Raw genomic sequence first — 21949 nt, forward strand, 5'->3', positions numbered from 1 at the left:
AACACAAACTGCGGCTCTGAAACCCAATAATTATCTTGGTGTAACTGTTTTCCTGTGACACAAACAGCTCAGACTCATCTGTCCCCTTCCTGTCCTGTCCTCCTCAGCGTCAAAGACCAGAGTTTTCTCATCAGCTGCCCCCACTCCAGTCCAGCCAGTTTCCCACACTGCCAGGGAGGCAACAGAAGGAAGAGCAAAGGGGGGAGCCAAGGAAAGTGAGACAGAAAAAAAGGCAGGATCAAAAAATACACAAAAGAAGGATGCTAGAAATTTGTTGTGGGATACAAGAAACATCTGGTGATAAAAACAGATAAAGTCAAGTTTGACCAATGGCAAAAAAAAGAAAACTGATCTTACTAGTAATGACAATATCCTATGCATAGCTGCACATGCCCTCTGCCCCCACTTATCTGTGACATTTTAATGCTTAAAAATTAGAGTACACAGCACGTATCAGTGCAGAGACTTAACCATTCAGTAATTTTGAAAAGTTACTCATGAAGTATTGTACAAGCCAAAATGGAACATTATTTTTCATCTGCAGATTATGTAGTATGTGGGTTGTTGTACACTTGATATGAAGTTATTTATCAACTAGTTTTTAAACTTGGCAGCTCTTTCTTCTCCCTCTCTTGGTTAAGACAAGTTTCTTCGTATCATTTAAAGTTCAAAGACACGAGACAGGAGAGAGAGCCACTTTTTTTGCCAAGTGTTCTTATGACTTGGAAGCAACAGGCATTTGTTCGTGACCCTGTCTGGTTTTTGGCACATGGCAGATAAGCTGAGAAACACACACCCACTGTTACACGGAGAAGAAAGAACAGACATCAAAGCACCACTCATTTTATTTTTAGATACCGTATCAAGGCTATTCAGGTTTCTTAAGAAGATCCAATAGGAGAAAAAAAAATGAAATTATCACTCTCATGCTCATGCAATACTATGTCCTAAATAGGTCCTAGTTCATTTTCTTTAGACTTCAACCATTAGAATATATTCAGATCCCCTGGTTCCCTTCTGCCTGATTGCCAGAGAAACCTCCTTGGGATTTTTTGCTAGGACACAAACACAACGCGTACAAGACAAATCAGCATAATTTTCAAGTTACTTGCCGCTTTCAGGAATACCAATTTCAGTAACAACTATTTGCCTTCCCCTCCCAAGTTGTTAGCACTGTCATCAAAGAGATCTGGGGTCATTCTCCTGGCTTTGAAGCTCTCAGCTTCCTCAAACACTACAGGAGGCAAACCAAGAAAGCTGGCATGCACTATGAAAATAATTTCCAAGTAACGGGTTCTTCTAAGAGTAACTTTTCATTCTGAAGTTAGGAAAAAGAAAAAACTAGCGTTCACCAAAACCACAGAAGATAACATCTCCATTCTTTTAGGGCCGACCTATCAACGGCCATATTTCTAGGAACGGCATGTGCCCTGAAGAAGAAACTGATGCAAAACTTCACGTTTGTAACCAACTCAGAGCCACAAAGAACAGGAACATCTAGAGATGGAGCTGAGGCCCTGAAATATCTGAGAAGCAGGGAAACTCTGGAGAGGCAGATGGGACAGGCCTGACTAGGATGTCCAATAACAACAGCGCTGGCTCACTGAGAGGAGGTGTGCCTGGTGCCTGGTCCTCCCACCCCTCCCAGGGTGGCGTGACCATCGTTCAGCCAGCAGAGTGGCCTTGGGCTCACGGCAGGGGCCCTGGGGGACTCCGGAGTGCTGATGGTCTCTGCCACTTAATTCCTACAGAGTGTTGGGCAGATTATTTGACTTCTCCAAGTCGTGTAAAATGGTGATAATAAAGCTTGTGTTGACTACTTCTCAAGGTCATTGTGAGGGTCAAATACAGTAACAGACATCAGAGTGTATTACAATGGTATGAGATGGAAGATGTAAGCCTCGGAGATGGGCTTCCCCCAAATTACATAAACCTTGGCTGAAGGAAGGACAGTATAAGTTACAGCCAAACCCCAATTCTCCATACAGGCCTCTGCCAGGTCCCTGCGCCACTCAGTCAGAGACCTCCAGCAACTGGAAACTCAGAACTTGACAGAGACGGGCCGGGCCGGCCACGTGCGGCTGACTCCCTCCAGCGCTCAGGCTTACTGGTGAGTGAAGGCAGTGATGAGCTCTGGAGCCGTCTATCCTGCACCTTTTCCTTCTCCTGGACGAAGCACCCCGCACCCCAGCACCCTCTGGCGGCCCCCCTCCCACCTGTGCCTGGAGGGAGCCCACCCCTCCTTGGCTACAGCTCACAGAGGGTGACGGCTGGGCTTAGAAGTCATCACGGGCGGCCGGGCAGAAAGCTGCCCTGGAAACTGTAAACTAAGAACGAAGAAAAGAGGGGCAGCTCCTCCCTGCAGTGCCAGGAGGTTTGAGGGTGCAGGGTGTATGTAGCCCGTTTCACACCAAGCAGAGGAAGTCGGTTTGAGAAGAGGAAGTTAACGCTCAGAGAGGCAGAAACTCTAGACCTCCTGGTGCTGCAACACCCTGTTCCAGGTGTCCTGAAGCTCTCCGCCACCCCACCACCCTGCCCCCAACACAGCTGGCACTTGCTAGGAATCTGTGGCCCCGCTAAGGAAGTCCTAAAGAAGCATCAGTCAGGTTTTCTAACACAATCAAGATGTGTTGCCTCCCCCTCCCTACCCTCACACTAAAGAAACAGTAATTTCCATACTAAGGTAGACTCATGGTCTTCAAGGTCCATTCAAAGTGGCATCCCATTTACGGCAAACACACCAAGGTCGTCTGCAGAAGTCAGGCTTGTCTTCAAAAATTCAACCTCAAACGACTTTCAAAATATCCTAGCTTGCCAACGTGTTCATTATGGTTCTGGGAATTTATCCTCACCTCTCTTGGATCTGATTGCATTTTCAGTCTTTACCCACTCTTAAAAATAATCCATTTCATATATGTACTGCCTACCCTGTGAGGAAGTACTTCTTACTTGGTATATTTGTTACAATATAAATAAACTCGTAACAAGCCTCTTCAATGCAAAAAGTATGACCTACAGATTCTCTTTGTCAGGTTTATTCATGTCACTGTCTGAGTTTCTGTCTTTACCAAAATTAAGAGAAAAAATTTTCAGCTCCCTAGCTCGCCATTAAATCCATCTAACATCTTTCTCTAGTTCTACATAGAAGTATAGTAAACAGAGCCAGGTAGTACCCTAGTGTAATCTCCTTGAGTGTTTTAGTGAGTGTTCCAGCAAATAAGAAGAGTAAATAGTGAAATAGAGGCAGAAATAGAAAAATGAGAAAAATTTAAGAACACTGAAATTCATTTTATGATACATACAACATAAAAAGACTAGAAAAAATATTTCCAAAATTATTATTTTTGAGTGGCAGGATGATGGACAAATGCTTTTCTTCTGCATATTTTTCTGCATTACTAAAATTTCTACACTGGGTATGCACTGTTCTAATAAAAACTTATTGGAAAAAACCATTTGGAGAAAAAGAGTTAAATGGTCAAAACTGAGATTAAAAGAGCAACTGATCTCAGCACAGAGCCTCGCCAAATGTTGTCAGGACGTTAGGCCCTCGCAGGGAAATCAGCTCTGGCTGGAGAGCCCTTGGCCGGCCAGGATTCTAGCTGTTTCAGAGGCAGGTAATGAAACAGGCTCAGAGCAGATCAGAGCCTTTCACCAGATAGCCCATTCCACTTTAGCAAGTCACCTTTTAAAGATATTTTAAAAGCAAATATAAAGGACCTCTGAACAAAAAGGCTGAAAGTCCTAAGTGGCCTGCCTGCTTTCAGAAGCACTGGGGAAGGTTGGGCTCTGAAGCTTAAGGCCAAAATGCCCATCACTGAGATGCCATAGGGGCCACTCAGAAGAACGTGCCTGGGTTCTGTACTGGGCATCCAATATATTTTTACACAAAAATGATAAGTGAACTGAATAACCATGATGAAATGTGTAGGTGGTTGAAGAGGTACCACTAACTTGCACTTTAACAGGGGGAGAGGCTCAGAGGGAAGGCTTCCTGGAGGAGGTGACACTTGCACTGGGTTTAAACTGTAAGTAGGCATTTGCCAAGCAGAGATCATAGAAAAGATCAGGCAGGGGTCTAGGTAGACACACAGTCACGGGCATTGAAAGAAGTTGTATAACCCCAATATCCCTAAGCATTTTAGCGGGTGCTCCAGTAGACAGGTTGTAAGAGTAAATAGTGAAATAAAGGCAGAAATAGAAAAAAGAACACTGGAACTCATTTTGTGATACATACAAATGGCTTAGCTTCATGGAAACTAAAGTTGAACCAAGCCTTGAAGAAAGGATAGAATTTGGATCAAAGTGGAAAGGGAGGGAAAAGGACGCATGTGCAGAGACAAAGACTGCAGGGAGAACTGGAATGTGAGCCGTTCGTTCTTGCAGTAAATGTTTACTGAAGGCCCCTTCTGCCCCAGGCCAGGACGCTGAGAGCTTGGGGTACCAGGAAGCGCTGACGTGTAATTCAGACCAACAGAGGACAACCCCGTGAGTCCAGTACTGTTCTCCCCACTACAGAGATGAGGAAACTGAGGCTTTACAATGAGGATGCAATTTTCCAAGGAGCTTATAAATAGCATAAGTCTACTTTCAGGCTTGCCAGGCTCTCAAGAACATTGATGAGTTGTTTGTTTCTTAATATCATGGTTAAAGTTCAGAGGATACGGAGGAAACCCACACAGCCCCTATTCTGCTATTCAAGTGAAAAAAAATCACGAACATCTCTTATTTTCCTTTTATGAATTTTTTTTCTGCCCTGGAAGATAAGTATGAGTTCTGACTTTCAATGTCCCAGGCCTTTTGGAACAGTTACTAGCAGGACAAGGTCAAGCTCTGGAAACAGCCTGATTGTACCAACCAGCAACCGATTCAGCGCGTCAGCTTCAGAACGTGCTGGGACTCAGCGAGCGGCCATCTGAGGGAGGCCAGTCGGGCTCCTGCCAGACAAACGTTTCATAAAGACAAAGCCAGATTTGGGGGTTTGTGTGGAAAATGTTAAACACACTCTGTGCTGGGAAACTTAAGAGACCCCCCTCACTGCTGACAGCCTGCAGAACACTATTCAGTAAATGACAAACCTTCCGAGAAGCCGAGCTTTACCTAAAGTCAGTGCTTGGACCCGGCAGGTTCCCGACTGCTGGCCAAGGTAAGTGCAGGTTCCTCCCACTGAACACGCTCCTATGAAAGTGAGGAAGCTTTCAACCCACAGGTGTGTTTCTAAACACAAAGAAACAGACAGGGAAACAGGGTTGACAAAGAAAGAACAAAAAACCTGCTTACATTTTTCTTCTGAGACTAACCACAGGCCCTTGGGTAAAATAGGAAAAAAAAGGGTTTTTTTTTTTTTTGTTTTTTTTTTTTTAGGGTCACTGAAAAGTCATTTGGGTCTATAGTAATTCTTTCTTTGCCATCTACTTCAAACTCCTACTTTTCAAACAAGAAGTGTTTCTTGTGGGCTCACTTAAAAGCTACAAGTCTCTAATCAGAAATAATATAAATTTTCTCCATCATTAAATAGGAAAATTAGTTTTTCCTTTATGTTTGATTTCTTTTTTAATTCTTTAATTAGAATATAGTTCTAAAGCTTGCAGTCATACAATCCTTTCAAATCTATTATTGTTTTCCTTTTGGAGAGACAAATCTGATACTATAAAAAGGTCACTACTGCATTTGGAATGTCTGAGGCAGGGAGGCAGGTCTGAGATTATTATTTCCCTGAGAGCAACCGGTCCTTTATGCCCAAAAAAAACTGCCATTGCTTATGCTATCTGTAGAGAAATAAATAACAAATAGAACTCTTCCTAAAATACTTTTTAATGTGTCTTTTCATGAAATAAAAGGGAATAACTTTATTGCAAAACTTGTCTACAGCTGAAGATGCGATCTGAAGTCCAGTTTGACCTGGAGGCTTTTTAATCAGGGGGCTGGCTGAAGGATGTTTCAGTCTAAATGGATCCTGAGATCATTTTTGTCCTTCCTTTTTCCCCTCACATAACGTTAGGGATTCCCACTGTTTTAACATTCCCCTGGAGACGGCAAAGTAACAGGGTTCAGCCAGCAATGCAGCCCTCTCTCCTACGTTCACTGACTCTGTTCCCGGCTGGCCTTCCACGTTGGCATCCACTCCAACTTAGTAGAAATAACAAGCATATAAAACTGGGACTAGAAAAAAATATTAAAAGTATAACTCAAACATGTGCTTTTAGGATAGCAAAGAGAAAGGAAATTTCTACCTTATTCCAAAAAGTAGGGATGTTCATTGGTCTCTTACGGTAACTAAATCTGCAAATAGCCTAGTGTCCCCAGGCCATGCAGGAGAAACGTTTAAGACCATCCCAAACTGCAAGAAATGCTTACCTTGAGGAAACAGAGACAGCTCTGTCTCCACCGGCCTATGAAAATCAAGGTCCCACATCTACCTCACAAGCATTCCTTCCAAGTTTCAGCTTTTGTTTTTCCAGGATAATCGACTTCTCCAGACAAATTGAAAATGAGGGGCAAAGAGACCTAACTAGTACTTTTTAATATGTCCTTTACTACATCCTTCAAGACATAACACAGTGCTATGGTAGGGTACAGTCCCCTCTCAAATGCATAACTTAATGGGGTTTACTTCCTATTTGCTGGAAAAAACAATAGACAGGTCTGTGAAGATGGGCCTCATACCCTGCACTCTCCTGGCGGCAGAAATTCTGGCCCACCATAAAGACAGCTAACCCTGAGGCTGGCCCCTTCTATCTCCAGGATGGTCCTGCTGCAGGGTTCCTCGTGGTGTCCTCCGACCCGCAGCATCAACATCCCTGGGGAACTGGTTAGAAATGCATGTTCTCAGGCCCCATCCCAGACCTGCTGAATCAGAAATTCTGGGGGTGGGGCCCAGCTCCCCAGGTGACTGATGCGCTCAAGTTTGAGAAGCACTGTTGCACAGCAGTTAACTGTCAAACCACCAGGGCCTATACCCGCAGGGCCTGCAGGTGGCAGTAAAGGCCAGCTGGAAGAATTACAGGCACTAGTCGCTCGAGTTTCTAGTGTTACAGAACCAGCCTGCCTGACCACACTGTTCTGTTCCTTAACAGCTGGCTCAGCCTCCTCCAGTGAGTTCAAAGGTCATAGTACATTGCAGCTTTGAACAGGAACTGGCCTGAAATTCTTTTCGCCACCTGGCACTAGACATATTAAAACCTACAATTTTCAGGGATGCAATCAATATTGAATTATCTCAAAGGTTTTTGTGTTTAATACGATGAGGATACAAGCAAACTTTAAGAATGAACATGCCATTACTAACTGAATAGAACGAGATAAGAAACTCAAATTATTCTTAGCCAGTGTGTATCTAAATAAAAACAATGCACTTGATTCTGAATGTATAGAGTTCCCATTAAAATCTCTTTGAATTAATGTGACAATGGTGAGAAGAGAATTCTTCTACTGGAAAGCAAGTATCAGGTAGCCCTTTGCTAGATTCTGTGGAAACCTGGAATTCTGCATTAACTTTTCCCATTCAAACTACAAACATCTCTAGTTAGGATGTGGAGCAACAGGAACTCACACACGGCTGGTGGGAGTGTAATCGGTACAACCGCTCGGAAGACCGCTGAGCAGCATCTTCTAAAACTGAACATAGCATAACCAGGATCAGCATTTCCACTCCTGGGTCTACACGGCAGGGAAATGAGCACTTTCAGCTACCAAAAGCCTCATAAAAGAGTGTTCTTAGAAATGAAACTTGTAATAGTTACAAACTGGAAATAATCCAAATGTCCATCCACAGTAGTAGAGATAAATATTAATATGCATACGATAAAATATACACAAGGAAAACACAAGCCAACCAACAAATCAGACTACTGCTACACAGAATATGGATGAACCTCATAGATGCAATGCTGAGTCAAAGGCAGGCACAAAGGAACACATACTTTTCCATAAGGGCAGAACGAAACTGCGGTGACAGAGGTCAGCACAGAAGTTACTGGGGCTATCTAGCAACAGGCAAGAGGAGCTTACTGGAAAAGTTCTAGGCCTTGACCTGGGGAATAGTTACAGGGGTGTATACATAGGAAAAGTTCCACTGAGTTGCACACTTAAATTTGCACACTGTACTATGTATGTATGTTATGCTTCTTTATAAAAAAAAATTAAAACATAAAACAAAAAATATTCTAGACAAATTGTCATGTAACAATTTTCAATATAAATTTTCACCATAAAAATCTAGATTACTGGGCAACTATGTTTCATCATCAGAGTATCATTTATTGCAAAAATAGTGCATTTGCTGAGCTAAAATCTCACAATTTGATACAGAAAGCAATGAGTTTCCCTTATATCCAATGTTATGCCATCAAATCAACGCATCATCCGATAAAAGCGCCAAAACTTTCTGACTTGCACTCCTTGGTCCCCAATTCCATTCATTCTGCCATTTCATGCCATCATGTGTGGTAACGACTCGCTCCATCATCCCAGCCCCTGAAGGCCCTGGACAGCTGGTCATCACCCCAAGGGAGGCTGAAAAGCCTGGCTCCAACACACTTGTCATTAGCTGCCTGAATCTCTTTGCTACCCTCGTCCTGACCCCTGTCACCACCCAGCTTCCCTCCTGCCTCGCCAAACAAGACCTGTCCCTGGGCAGGGGTCTTGCAAAGACTGCGGCCTCCTAGGCCACTGCGGGACTACCGGATCCGAGGTTCCGATCCAGTAGAGTTCAGGCGCTGGGCCGGCTGCTGAGTGGGGGGATACCAAATTACAACCCAGTAGCAAACCCCCCGGGTTCCGCAGCAGGCTCCGAGGCCCTGAAACCATGTCGCTCTCCGCAGGCTTGGGCCGCTCTCTCCAGCCCACCCGATCCACAAAGAACCCAAACGGGGAAAATCCGCTCGGTCCGTTTTGGTGCTTCCGGCTTTGGTTTTGAAAAGCGCAGCTGCTGGTACGTGTGACCAAGATGAGTAATCACATGTTCCGGGGGAGGCTCGGGTCCCGCACGCGCGGCCCAGAGGAGAGCAGAGCCAGAGCTGGTGGAGCCTCGGCACCACCGCGGGCACTGAGCCCACTAGGGCGCGCGCGCGGGGGCGAAGGGAGCCGCGGGCCGGAGGGGGCGCGCCCTGCCGCCGCCGCCGCCACCCCCGCCGGCCGCTCTGCGCGCTCCCCGGCCGGGCCGCGCGGGGCGGGAGGCCGGGCCGGGCGCGCCGCCGCCCCGGGGCGGGCGTATTTACCTGGGACCAAGAACACGTGCTGCCGGGCGCGAGCCCCGTCTCCGCCGTCCATGCCACCAGCCATGCCGTGGCCGCCGCAGGCCTCAGCCCTCGGAGCGCGGGCCCGGCGAGAGCCGGGCGGCAGACGGAGGGAGCAGGGCCTATTCGGGGGAGCGCGGCGAGCGGAGGGACTGGCCGGGCCTGCGGGCGGCCCGCGGGACGAATTAAGTTTCGTTTCCGGACCCAGCCCGCCCCTCGGGTTAAGTGTTTAAATTGAGCGCCAGGCCCAGGCCGCCAGCGCGCTGGCTCGTCGCCCGCGGGCGGGGAAGGGTCGCGGCCTCTCCCCTCCGCGGCTCGGCCAGTGATAGGCGCTCACTCGCGGCGCCCAGTGACGCGGCGCGCGGGGCGGCGACCCAGGGCGAGGGTGGCGGCGGTGGCGGCGGGAGGGGTCGCCTCGGCCCCGGGCGCCGGGTCACCGCAGCCAGCGGCCTCCCCGGGAGGCCAGGGCGCGGCCGAGGGGCTCCTAAGTCGCAGAGCGGGGCGAGGCCGAGTCCCCGGAGAGCGGGGCCCCTGGAGGGCTGGCGCCTGCCACCCCAGAGGGCTGGCGGGCTCGCACACACCTAGCAGGAGGAAAAGCCTGGGGCAAATCCATATTAAGGAGGACAGCTCTCACATCCGAACCCTAATGCCACTCTTCCTTGTCAACGTATTTTGATTATCGTTTGCATTCTGCTTTGGAATTAATGCCAGGATATGGTGTCCTTTGTGATTCATAACGCTTGTAAAGCAGCCCTCAAATTGAGGTTAGTCCTCATTACTAAAAAGAGATGCACAATTTGAGGCTCAAAACATGCATTTGTTGTTTGGAAGACATTAACTTGTAATGAGATAAAAATTAAGACATTTAAAAACTGATGTTTAAAAAGTGAGGGTCATGAAATTTGGGGATTTGAACTTGTAAAAATAAAATGTTAATTGTACATAGTCTTAAAAAAGAAGATAAATATCTGTCCCATACATGAAAGGAAAGTAGGACACCCTGCCACCTCAGGTCCCCAGTCCTCCCCCCCCAGGAGCCATTACTGTTAACAATTTCTTGTCTATTCTTCTAAGATTTTTCCATTCACAAACAAGTTCATGTGTCTTATTTTTCGCACAAATTGAAGAGTAATATACATAACTTAATGCACTTAACTTTTTTTGCTTAGTCTTGAAGATAGTTAAATTGGGTACCACTAGACCTACCTTGTGAAAAGATTGTTTATTTCAGTCCTGTTTCCCATGAGGGGAGACAAATGCAGTTGAAGTTGACTGCAGGACACACCTGGCAGAGAGGAAGCCTTTCTGGTTGAGGCGGGGCACCCAGATGCCAATTCTGGGGCAGGCAGCAGACTGGTGTTGCTCTGGAGCTGTTTTCATCTTCCTCTGATCCTTTCCAGCCGTTGGCTGTTTGAATACATGTTTTCATGTGGTTGTTTTCACAGTGCAAAGACAGTTTTGCCTGCTTTTCTCTCTTAACGTTGTAAACATATTTCCCATGGCATTCAGACGTATCATTGGAGACATGTACCAGGGTTACTTGACCATTCCCTAGTGTGCAATATTTAGGTTATTTCAAACTGTTATTCTAAAAGTACTACAATGTATACTATATATGGACTATGCGGTAGTTGGAAGCCATGAACTAGAGGTACACATATAATGAACTAGATTGTACATATAGCAACATGAATGCTTTATGTTAAGGGGGAAAGTTAGAAGCAGAAAGAGATTTATGGCAGAAAACCATATAGATAAATTAAAAACACACATAAAACAACATATCTTTCACAAGAATACATGCACATTTAAGGCCATGTATCAAAAACATAAATGGGTGTCTTTAAAAGGAAGGGACATGGGTTAAGGGATGGATAAGGAATAAGGAGGCAAGAAAAATGAAATAAGAGGGGCCAGGACCCATGTGGACAACTGTCACTATGTCCTATGAATGAGAGTATAATTAATTCTCTTGACAGTAGGCCCAAGGATGAAAATATGTTTGTTTGTTTGTTTTTAATGCGCTGCAACAAACATCTCTAAGCAATTTTCCTTAACCACTTAAAAAAATTATTTAAGTACCTTCTTGGAAGGCGGCCAGCAGTGATGTTGGAGATTGACTCCAGATTCCTATTGTCCTCAGGGTGAAGTCTCAAGTACTATGCTTGGAACACATGGCCCTTGAGATATGGTCCTCACTTGCCCCTCCAGCCAGTTTCTATCACCTCCATCTCCACCTTGACCACATTTTGGCCATGAGGAACTGCCCTCTGTCACATCCAGCACTTGACATTGTGTTCCTAATACTGGGACTACGATGCTCTCAACCAGCCTCATTCCTCCGCCTTCTCTCTCTCAACCTCCACTCCACCTGGACAACTTTTCCTCCTCCATCAGGCCCACTGAGACAATGCCTTCTTGTTAGCACTCCTCTTCCTGTCTCCCAGCACCCTCCCCCTGAATCTGTGAGATACCTCCAGTCTTCCCAGTAATCTCACCAGGGAGTGAGCCTGATTTTCAGTCAGTTCCTTGGGGACGGACAGCATCTAATAATTCACCAGTTTATCCTCAAAAAATAACGATGGCTTTCACTATGTACTAATTGTGACAAGCAGTGCACTGAACACATAACTCTCATTCTTTCATTTCTCCCAACAGTCTGAAGGGGAAGTATTATGATGCTCCTCACATTTTACAGAGGAAGAAGGTAAATTTTGAGAGATCAACTGATTACCCAGCACGCACAAGCAGCCAGTGGCAGAGCAGGAATTCCAACCCAGAGACCGGGCTCTTAACCTTTTCTCCCTCCTTCCCTAGTGTCCCAGTGCCTAGGACAAAGCTTATGGGCACATAGCGTATACTCCGCAAATATTTTTTGATTAAACATGTATGTGGTTAGATAGGCAGTTATGGCAACAGCAAAAGTAAGTCATGATTGACTATTTAAAGAGGAACTGCTGCAAAAAGCAAAGCAAAGCTATAAAGAGGAACTGCTGCATCTTCTACAGAATAATATTCAATTTCATGTTGACTTTTGTAATTACACTGACTATGTAAATTCCTGAAAACTTAGGGTCTTCTTCATTTATTCAATATTCCTAATTCTTTAAGAACTTGCTAAAAGGATTGTCCTTAAAAGTGCTTACACTTTCTCTACTTTTCAGCCTAAATATGAAACACACTTTAAAAAATTTCTCTATCAGAACCTCTAGACAGAGCAAACGAGTCCCATGTATTTCTTATCAAGATCATACAAGAGGAGAAGAATTTACAAACAAATTAAGTACTCCTTGTTCTGGAGTTAGGGGGAAAAAAACCAGAGAGACTTTTAAAAGATTTAACATTGATTTAAAATGTAAAACAATTGCCCTGATCTTAAAGACTACCGTTTATTTATTTCATAGCTTTGGCAATAATTGTAAATTGACTAACAGCTTCTATCATTTTTCTTGTAGATGGGAACTGTCCAGAATGTTTCCATTTATTTAAAATGTGGCTTGAGATTTAAGAAAATATTAAGTATGAACAAGATATGGTGCAGTACTTCTGGCTTCAGAGTTAAACACTGAGATAGAAGAGAGCTTTACAGTTGAATTTATATTCAAATTGCTCAGATGTTTAAGTACAGATTGGGATGAGGGAGGCATAAATTTGGAGACAAAAGAAAGATATTGCTTTCAGTTTCTCACATAATTCAAACAGATTAAGATGAAATAAGCACAGATTAAGACGATGATTAAAAGAAGTGGCCAAATCTTTAGGCATCTCTTGCTGAGTTTCTGTGAGGTTTTTTTTAGGGTTCTGCTTTGGCTTGGTTTTTGCTATTTATACGATGTCAATCTATTTGAAGGCCCCTCGTTTTATTATTTCTAACATTAGCTATGTCTTCTGTGAGCCAGCTTATAAATGGCATCCCTGTAGCAATCATGTACAATTCAAAAGTCGTATTTCTTCCAGAAATTATTTATTTCACAACGATCTGGCTTTTTAAAAAAGGAAACTACTTCATAAACGGCCCTTATGACAATGAGTAGAGCAAGGTACCTTTTGGGGAATAAGAACAGAAATGCGTTGCTGACTTCATCAGAAGCAAGCAGTAGCCTCGCCATCTAAATTGGAAATTTTGAGGCAGGAAATAAATGAAATGTGCCAAGTACAAAACCCTCCTGCCTGGGTGGCAGGGCCAGCTCCCCTGGAGGACTTTATTACCTCAACTGGGTGGCTCCAGAAACAAAATTTCAGGATCACAAAACTCCCTATCACATTGATCCTGCTACTATTTTCCTTAAGTTTTATGTTGTAAACCAACTGACCCCATAATTTACTTTCTGACCTCCTTTACTATTTCATGTTGCATGATGGATAAATAAATAAGTTCAGCAGAGGACCATGGTTTGATGATTTTTCCTACATCAGCTGTCTTAAACCTATACCTTGTAACCAGAGGCTCAGCTTTCTAACTTGTGCTACACTCCGCTGGGATGGATTCCGAGAAGTTAGTGGGAGTTCTTGCTCTAATGTCTGGTAGAGCCAGATGAGGAATGGGTCCTAGAAGGAGAAAACATAAAACAATGTCTGCTTCTAAGAAGAATTTAAAGTTTTTGATAAAAGGCAGGAAATGACCTAAGAATGCACTAACAGTCTCCCGGTTGCCTTGAATATGATGCTTGGCCCCTTCATTCTCTCTTTGCCTCTCTCTCTGTCTCTCTCCCCTTCTCTCCACGTGGGCCAATCTAAATTAATTCTACAACATTACTGACACCTACTTGGTGCCAGACACTGTTCTGGTTGCTTGGGCTATATCAGTCAATAAAATACACAAAAATAGCTGCCCTCCTGGAGTTTAATCTTGTAGAGGGAGACAGAACAAGCAACACACATAAATACATTCCATATAGAAGGTGGCTAGTTCCCAAGAGGAAGGAAATACAACAGGAGAAGCGGGTTCGTGATGAGGAGGGTTGCAATTTTAAATAAAGCAGTCAGGATGGGCCTCACGATGAAGGTAACGTTTGAGCAAAGACTTGAACGGAGAAAGGGAGTTAGGCGTGTACATATCTGAGAGAAGGGTGTTAGGAACAGCCCGTGCAAAGGCTCTGCGCTGCAGCTTTTCTAGCACTTTCGAGGACAGCCTCTTCTGCTGGAGTGAGCAAGGGGAGGAGGTGGTAGGAGATGCAGCTGGAGAAGTAAGGACCTTGCCTGCCATTGGAGGGGGTAAAATGGGATTCCCCAGCGGGCTGACCACACAGAGCGCCAAGAGTGCAATAAAGTATAAAAAAAGGACTTTGATCAATAAGCAACTGAGGGAAAAAAAATAGAACAACCAAGAGTAGTTGCAACTAAAAACGTGAAAGAAGCCCAGTGTTGCTCAATATTTTCACTGTAATCTACAGTGAGAAATACATTTTGTAGCATGACCCAGACATCACACAAAAGACACACACACAATTGAAACAAAGGTTTCACAAACTAATACTTAAACGCATCATGTTCAGTGTACTCTAATTCCAGTCTATTAAGTTTCTTTTCTTTATTCAACACTGATAACATGGAGTAAATTGATTTCACAACCTAGTAATGGATTGTGATGTACGGCTGTGATGTACATTCATCGGTAGTGTGACTATCTGGGCTACACCCTAACATGTGGACGACATAATCAACATCGTTGTCAACTCTGAGTGAGCTTTGGCTAAACACACACAGGCCCTAAAGACTTTAAAACAGAGAACTACCATTAGCTCATTAATCAAAAGCTAATGTATATATAAGATACTCTGCTTTCGTGACAGCTGTCGTCATATAAAAATATCGTGTGGGCTGGGTCACTATTAGGAAATACAAAACATGAGAAATTCTGGTACATCGTTTCTGACAGGCAGCCAATATTTATGGTATTTGACTTAAAAGAGTTTACTTCAAATAAACAAATGTTTAATGTTTCCATAAAAGCATAGACATGACCCTAATTAGTAAATTTGCTGATAGATTTCTGTTCATTATCTCCAGACCGATCTTTAGATATATTTGTTTTCAGAAAACAGTGCAAATTTTAGAACTAGATCTCAAAATGTTTTGAGAGTTTCTCAAAATGTTTGAGAACAGCTTGTTTTTATGAGTATGCAAGTACTAGTGCTTTTCTGAACCGTTAAATTGCCTTTCAAAACTCAGAATTCATCTCAAAACTAGATTATACTTTTAAAAATATATATTTTTTGCCACTGCAAAAAGTTCCTAGATTTGCCATTGGATAGGTTCAAGTTTTATAGTATACTGGAAATGTCCCCTCCAACTCCCTTGTACAGCGAGAGTGTCCAACTCCCTTGTACAGCGAGAGTGTCCAATTTTTTCCAGAGTGCTAACCGGTGGGTCTTCCTGCAGGGATGGAAATGCTCTCTAGCTCTGTTAAGGTAGCCACTCGCCACTTGCGGCTTTTGAGCATTTGAAACGTGGATGGTGTGAAAAGCTGGACACGTCATTGCCTTGCTTAAATCCCTCCAACGGCTTCCAATAACCTTTCAAATAAAACTTAAAATCCTCAGTTTGGCATTGAAAGCCCAGATGAGCTGACCCCTGCTCACCACTATGTCACTGAGACTCCAACCTCCTGGCTCTTCTTTCTGCTCCCGTGCTCCTTCCATCCTCAAAAATCTGACACAGGGTGTTCCCTCTGCCAGGAAAGCTCCATCCACTCCCACCCGACACTCCTCTCATGCCCTCTTTTCCCGGCTAAAGCCTACTCATTTCTTAGGTCTCCTATTCTTGGTTTACTATTTCACTCACTCATCTGGCAAATGTTTTTTGAGTTCCGTCTGTGAGCCAGGCATTGTGCTTGGTGCTGGCAAGTGACAGCAAAGATGACTGAACAGGACAGACAGGCTCTCTGTCCTCATGCAGCTTATAGTCTCATTAGGATGACAGACTGTCTAAAGTAACCAAAAGCAGAGAAATTTGTGATAGCACCTTCAGTTAGGGCTCTGAGCCGGACCAGAGAATCACGGCAGGTGGGGAGAAGATTCTCAGAGGATACGACATTTTCATCGAGACCCCGAAGGAAAGGAGCCACATATGTGAAGAAGAGGAAGAAGGGCAAGATGATACAAAAATAACACAGCAATCTGAAACCTGATACAAATCTGATGTTAAAATAAATGTCTTAGCACCCCAAAGAGATAAAGGGACGCCCTCCTAAGAAATGACAAGATATTATAAAATAAAAAGTGGTAGAAGTAAAGGAAGAACAAGGGTACGTTAAAAAAAAAAAACAAATACAGTCAATTGAAATAAATGCTTGAGTAAGTTCTAGACTGGACACAATCAAATAGAGAAGGGGTGAGCTGGAAGATAGTCATGAGGAAATGACTGATACATACCCCTATATACGTACACATGAATGTGTGATATATGTACATGATATATACATATATTATATATGATTTTAAAACTGGACAGGAAGAATATACACTCAGCTTCAGTATAGTCCTTACCCTTCCAGAGAAGAAAGAGGCAATGGTACAAAAGGAGCATCAACTGCATCCATCATATCTTACTTTTTAAAATAAAATATTTAAAGCAAATATGAAAAAATTTCCCTGTACTCTCCCAATATTTGAAAATTTAAAGGACTTGCCTTATTATAGTCAGTGCTATAGATAGCCATTTACTTTAAAACTGAGACTGGATATAAAACACAACACCACATCCTTAATTTGCAAAGAAGATAGTCTGGTAAGTACATTAAAAAAAAAATCAGTTATATGGTGTGGACATGGTTTTCAGCAAAGCAAGCCCTAGTCCCTGTTTCTACTTAGGGTTGTGATAAAGGGAACTGCCTTGACATGCAGCCAAAGAGATTTAGATTAGACATTAGAAATAACCTCATATCTCTGCAAGACATTCAAGACTGCCTGGGGATTTTGAGAACAAGAGCTTTGCTGCAACAGCTTAGATCCTAGCCTACTTGGAACTAGAAGGGATTATCAATGCCATAGACGTCCTTTGAAATTTGAGATTCTGAGGGGGAGGGTGTAGCTCAGTGGTAGAGCATTTGCTTAGCATGCATGAGGTCCTGGGTTCAATCCCCAGTACCTCCATTAAGAAAAATAAATAAACCTCATTACCCATCCCCTCAAAAGTCCTTGAAATTTGAGATTCCATCCACCAAGTCTATAGATCTGAAGATCTCAACTGATCTACTGAGAATCTACAGCAAGAAAGAGAGGGCACTGAGGAAGAGAACAAGAAAGCTTGGCTCTCGGTCTTCGTAAGAGCTTATCCTAATATGAGAAGGCAGTGGTACCTGAGCAGGACCTAGGGGGGCCAGTGATGCAGGGTCAGGCGCTGCCTCACCTGTTCTCCAGGTTACTTCTCACCATCATCAACAGGCATTTGTAGAGGAGCATTCGAGTTCCACACTGCAGGGCACTCTGCAGAATGAATACAGGAAAGAATAACATCATTGCTTACTCTTGTTTTGTTTTTGTTGTCTGTGGGAGGTGGTAATTAGGTTTATTTATTCTTGGAGGAGGTACTGGGGATTGAACCCATAGCTTTGTGCGTGCTAAGCATGTGCTCTACCACTTGAGCTATACTGTCCCCCTCATCATTGCTTATTCTTAAAAAGTGTACAATCAGATTTGAAAAGACCCACACATATGAAATAATTAGAAAAACATAACACAGCAATTGATAATCAAGGCCGAGCACTTGGGTAGTAAGGGAAGGCTGCGGACTGGGCTCACTGTCAGTGAGGAGGGGATTATGAGGAGTCCTGTGGGATAGAACCTGACAGTCACGGAAGGGTGGAGGGCATTTCAGACGCTGGCAAAATGTGGGCTAAAACCTGAGGGAGGACTATTCCTGAATATCAGAGAATGTTGTTAAACGGAGGGGTCTGGCTATGGTGCAGATGTTTCAGAGAGCACAGGAGGTGATGAAGTAAAATAGTTGATTAGTGGTGTGTGGTCACAGAGTGCTTTGAAAACCAGCCAGAGAATTCTAGACTTGAAGAGGGAGGGGAGAGAGAAGCCAGTGTGTGTTTCTGAGTAGGCAGGAATATACTGAAAACCACGTTTGGCAGCAGTTCGCGCAAATTAAGTTATTTCGTAAGGATTAGGTATAAAATAAAACGTCTGCATGCCTTTTCTGTTTCTTTTTTATATTAAAATATAGAAGTGTTGTTGTGGTGGTGGTGGTTAGATGACCACTCAGTCACATGGGTGGGAAGAAGCCCAGGGTATAACTGGACTGACTTTATCATCAGACAGCGTCTGCCGAGCCTTAACCTGGACCTTAGAACCCTTTGCCAGTGGTTTGTTCTTCTTTAGATTTTCACTGCATTTAGCACTATTTCTAAGAAAAGAGCAATAATGGTATTAACAGCTAATTTGGCAGGTATGAAAAATTCAGACTTCTTAAATATAGAATTTTAACAGCTTTATTCCAAATCCCCAACATAGTGTGTAATGCGCCCAGGCCATTGGGAAGGGGCATTAGGGTTACACTGGAAGGCTCTGTGCTCAGAGCAGTGGGCCGAGTGCTGAATTCAGGGCAGGGATGTGGGCTCAGTCCCAGCTCAAGCTCTCCTCAGTTGTTCTCCTTAGTCTGGCCATGTCTCCAGTCCAGATTTCATGTAAAATTGCTGAGGGGAAGGGGGAGTGAAGATGGATAAATTAAAAAATATCTATTTTTTAGCTCAAATGTACAAAAATACCTTTATTTATGTACCAGGGGTTCTAGTTTGGGCCTAGCCTGACATATTTTAGGTGTAACTGAGCATACTTGGCAGGCGGGTAGGAAGAGTCTAGTTGCAGGAGAGAATGCAGCTATTCTCAGAGAGCTAAACACACACTTGGTTCAAAACCAGGGGTCTAGCCCTGGAGGATGGAGACACTATGGGGTATATTCTCTACAATTTAGAGCCTCTTGGCCCAGCCTCCGTGAACTGGTGGTTGAATTCTAGGAAAAGCTCATAGACACTGGAGTACAAATTGCTCAGAAGACCCCTAAAGTCAGTTGAGTATTTTCAGCTGCAGGGAGTAAAAATCCCTGATTCAAGCTGGCATAAACCATCAGCACATTTAATGTTATATCCAGATTCCAAAGGGAGAGCAGCATTACTTTCATCCTAAGACCGGTTCTCTTCATGCTCACTCACAATCTGGCTGCCAGTGGCAGTGGGAGCTATATGCTTTCTGGTTCACACTGAAGCATGAAAGATAAGTCCTTTTTTTTTTTTTTTTTTCTGCCGATAGCATCTCAGAGTACGTGCCCATCCCTGGCCTACTGACAGTGACCGGGGCACTGCCATTGACTTTAATGAATTGGGTTCTATCCTTGGTGATCCAGACTCATCAAATCCCCTGAGATGTGTGGAGGAAGGGTACGTTTCTGAAAAGCACTTTGCATGTCCCTTTTTTTGTTTGTTTTTTGGGGGTAGGTCATAGGTATACGTGTGTATTTTTAGAGGAGATACTGAAGATTTAACCCAGGACTTTGTGTCTGCAAAGCATGCGCTCTACCACTTGAGCTATAGCTTCCCTCCTCTGGAAAGCACTTTGGTTCTGTAAGGTGAGGAATATTCTGCAGGCAGTGAACATCTTTCACGACTCTGATCTAGTGTCTGGGGAGATGTGGAGACAAGAACGTCTCCTCCTGGGTGAAAAATCTTACTGCTGGGCACCAAAACAGAGAGGTGTTGACAAGTTTGGGTGTCTGTGATAGCATTGTAAGAACTGAAAGGACAAACGTTCCTTAAATGTCCAAAATGTAGTGTTGATAATTTTAATGGTTAATATTCTTTAACATGAGTTGGGTTTCTCGTCTACTGCTGTTGATTTGGGTGGAAATTACATGTTCCATCCAGCTGGAAGGAAGTTGCCTTTGACAAGTTTTCACATGTGTACAAGGATTGGAGACTATATACCAAAATGTACAAATGACGGGCCTGCTGGCTGGGATTCGGGATAAATGAAAATTCAAGAAGTGCGTTTGGACAGGCCTCTGGGGATCTGGCTAAAACAGAGAATGGAAGATATTTTTAACAATGTTTTTTTTTTTCTTGATTTATGATATGATTATACTTGAAACCATAAATCCAGCTAATTACTTGATAGGTGGGTCTGAACTGCAGAAGTTCTAGCTCAGCTTTTACCTCTGCTGACGGCATCATTGTAATGTTAATACCTGTTGCTGTATGCCTCCTTTCTTTACCAAGAAGACCTCCTTGAGTTTATTAGATGAGGTATGTTCCCTCTTTCGAAGCATCTACTTTGCATGTAAACAGGGAGCTTGGCTGCGGCCTAACTGAATTTCTATGCACAGAAGTGTGGTTTCCTGATAAAGAAAGTGAAACTCTGTCTCCCTGTCATTATGAGTCCAACATGCACGCTCACGTTAAAAAACAAAAAACAAACTGTGCATCAGACTCACACCGAACAATCCTATTCTACCCCAAAGGAAAAAAGAGTTAAACTTATGTTACATGCCTATAAGGCATTTTAAAGTTAATCAGGCCCTTTGGGTCTAATTTAATTTGTGTAAGATTGCTGTTGATGATTAGGATAGCTATTTCAGATTTCTGTTAACAGTCTGTTACATAGACTTAATGGAAACACTCCAAAGGCCGTCTGTTCACTTTCCCCTGTCAAATTCAGGTTACAGCGCCTTCGCAGATGCTGTCAGTAGGCATCAATATGAAAAGGGGATAGGACACAGATTAAAATCATAAGTGGACTCAAACTGCCAATGTTGAGCTTCGGTTAAAAACATCTGTCACATAAAAGCAAACATTCAGAGCTATTGTGTCTTGTAACAATTGTGTTTATTTTTCATATCTTTGGCATTTGCATCATTTTATGTTACTGCTCCCTTTGGAACTTTCCTCATGAATGATGGCTTTCTTTAACATCACTGATTTCTCTACACAAACAGCATTTGTAAGGCTTTTTGGTACCAACACTCTAAAGGGAGTGGATCCCAAGGGTGGCTGGGATTATGATGGTCTCAAAGAATCGGAAAAGTCCACTGACTACGGCAAAGAACTCGAAGAAAGCGGTTGTACTTACCTCACTTTGGTCCAGTTCTCTGTTTAGGACAATCAAGGAAATTTAGGGACTTTCTTAAGTCTCCTGGGATTTGTTTTCTTCAAATATCTTTTTTTTTTTTTTCAGATTTAAGATTTCTCGTATTACTTTGTTCCATAGCTTTAAAGTTTTTAGTCCTTTATTCTGTTTCCATTTGCTGCTATCTAGGCTTCATGTTTCAAAACCACAGCCCGTCTAATTCATCCTCTTACTGGCTTTCTCTTCCAGCTCCTTGCTTGCCTTCCCCCTCCTTTACTCTTTTTTCTTTCATAGAGAGAGATGCTCCGAGAGAATGTCGTGTCCTATGACTGCAGCTGAGCACCCTCTCACCATCAGGAAGAGCCGGAGACAGTGAGACCGCCCCCTGCACCGCGCTCCTCTGCCCAGGACACTCCCGGCTCCTTACGGCTTTCTCAGGCAACTGAGAAATTTACAGTAGTGGTGGAGGCACAGTCTGCATACCGTGCGGTGGTTCCATAGGGAAACCCACTCATTAATGAAAAGAGTTACTCATCCAGGGGTCACGCATAAGCATTGGCCGTTCAGGGCTCTGGGTGCTCACGGTGGTCTAAGACCACCGAAGGGAGAAACGGAGCCACGCGAGAGGGCTGAAACGACTCCAGGGTGACG

At 43.7% G+C, this 21949-nt stretch overlaps 1 protein-coding gene across 9 annotated transcripts in view; it reads right to left on the reverse strand.

Annotated features, from left to right (window-relative positions):
* Positions 1-21635, reverse strand: part of RNASEH2B (ribonuclease H2 subunit B) — a 74055-nt gene extending 52420 nt beyond the window's left edge. The window contains exons 1-2 of one of the 9 annotated variants that reach the window (XM_074378128.1): positions 8625-9032; positions 5101-5217 (exon numbers count right to left, since the gene is read on the reverse strand). In XM_074378128.1, the coding sequence (XP_074234229.1) occupies positions 5101-5217; positions 8625-8808 (301 nt within the window). In that variant the 5' untranslated portion in view covers positions 8809-9032. Of the gene's footprint in view, positions 1-5100; positions 5218-6357; positions 7149-8624; positions 9033-9218; positions 9583-10442; positions 10770-17585; positions 17663-21301 lie in introns of those variants that run through there. The other 8 variants (XM_074378130.1, XM_074378134.1, XM_074378129.1 and 5 more) reach the window with 8 other exon arrangements.
* Between the last annotated feature and the right edge of the window lie 314 nt (positions 21636-21949).

Source organism: Camelus bactrianus, chromosome 14 (assembly GCF_048773025.1).
Source record: "Camelus bactrianus isolate YW-2024 breed Bactrian camel chromosome 14, ASM4877302v1, whole genome shotgun sequence".
Taxonomy (NCBI): Eukaryota; Metazoa; Chordata; class Mammalia; order Artiodactyla; family Camelidae; genus Camelus; species Camelus bactrianus.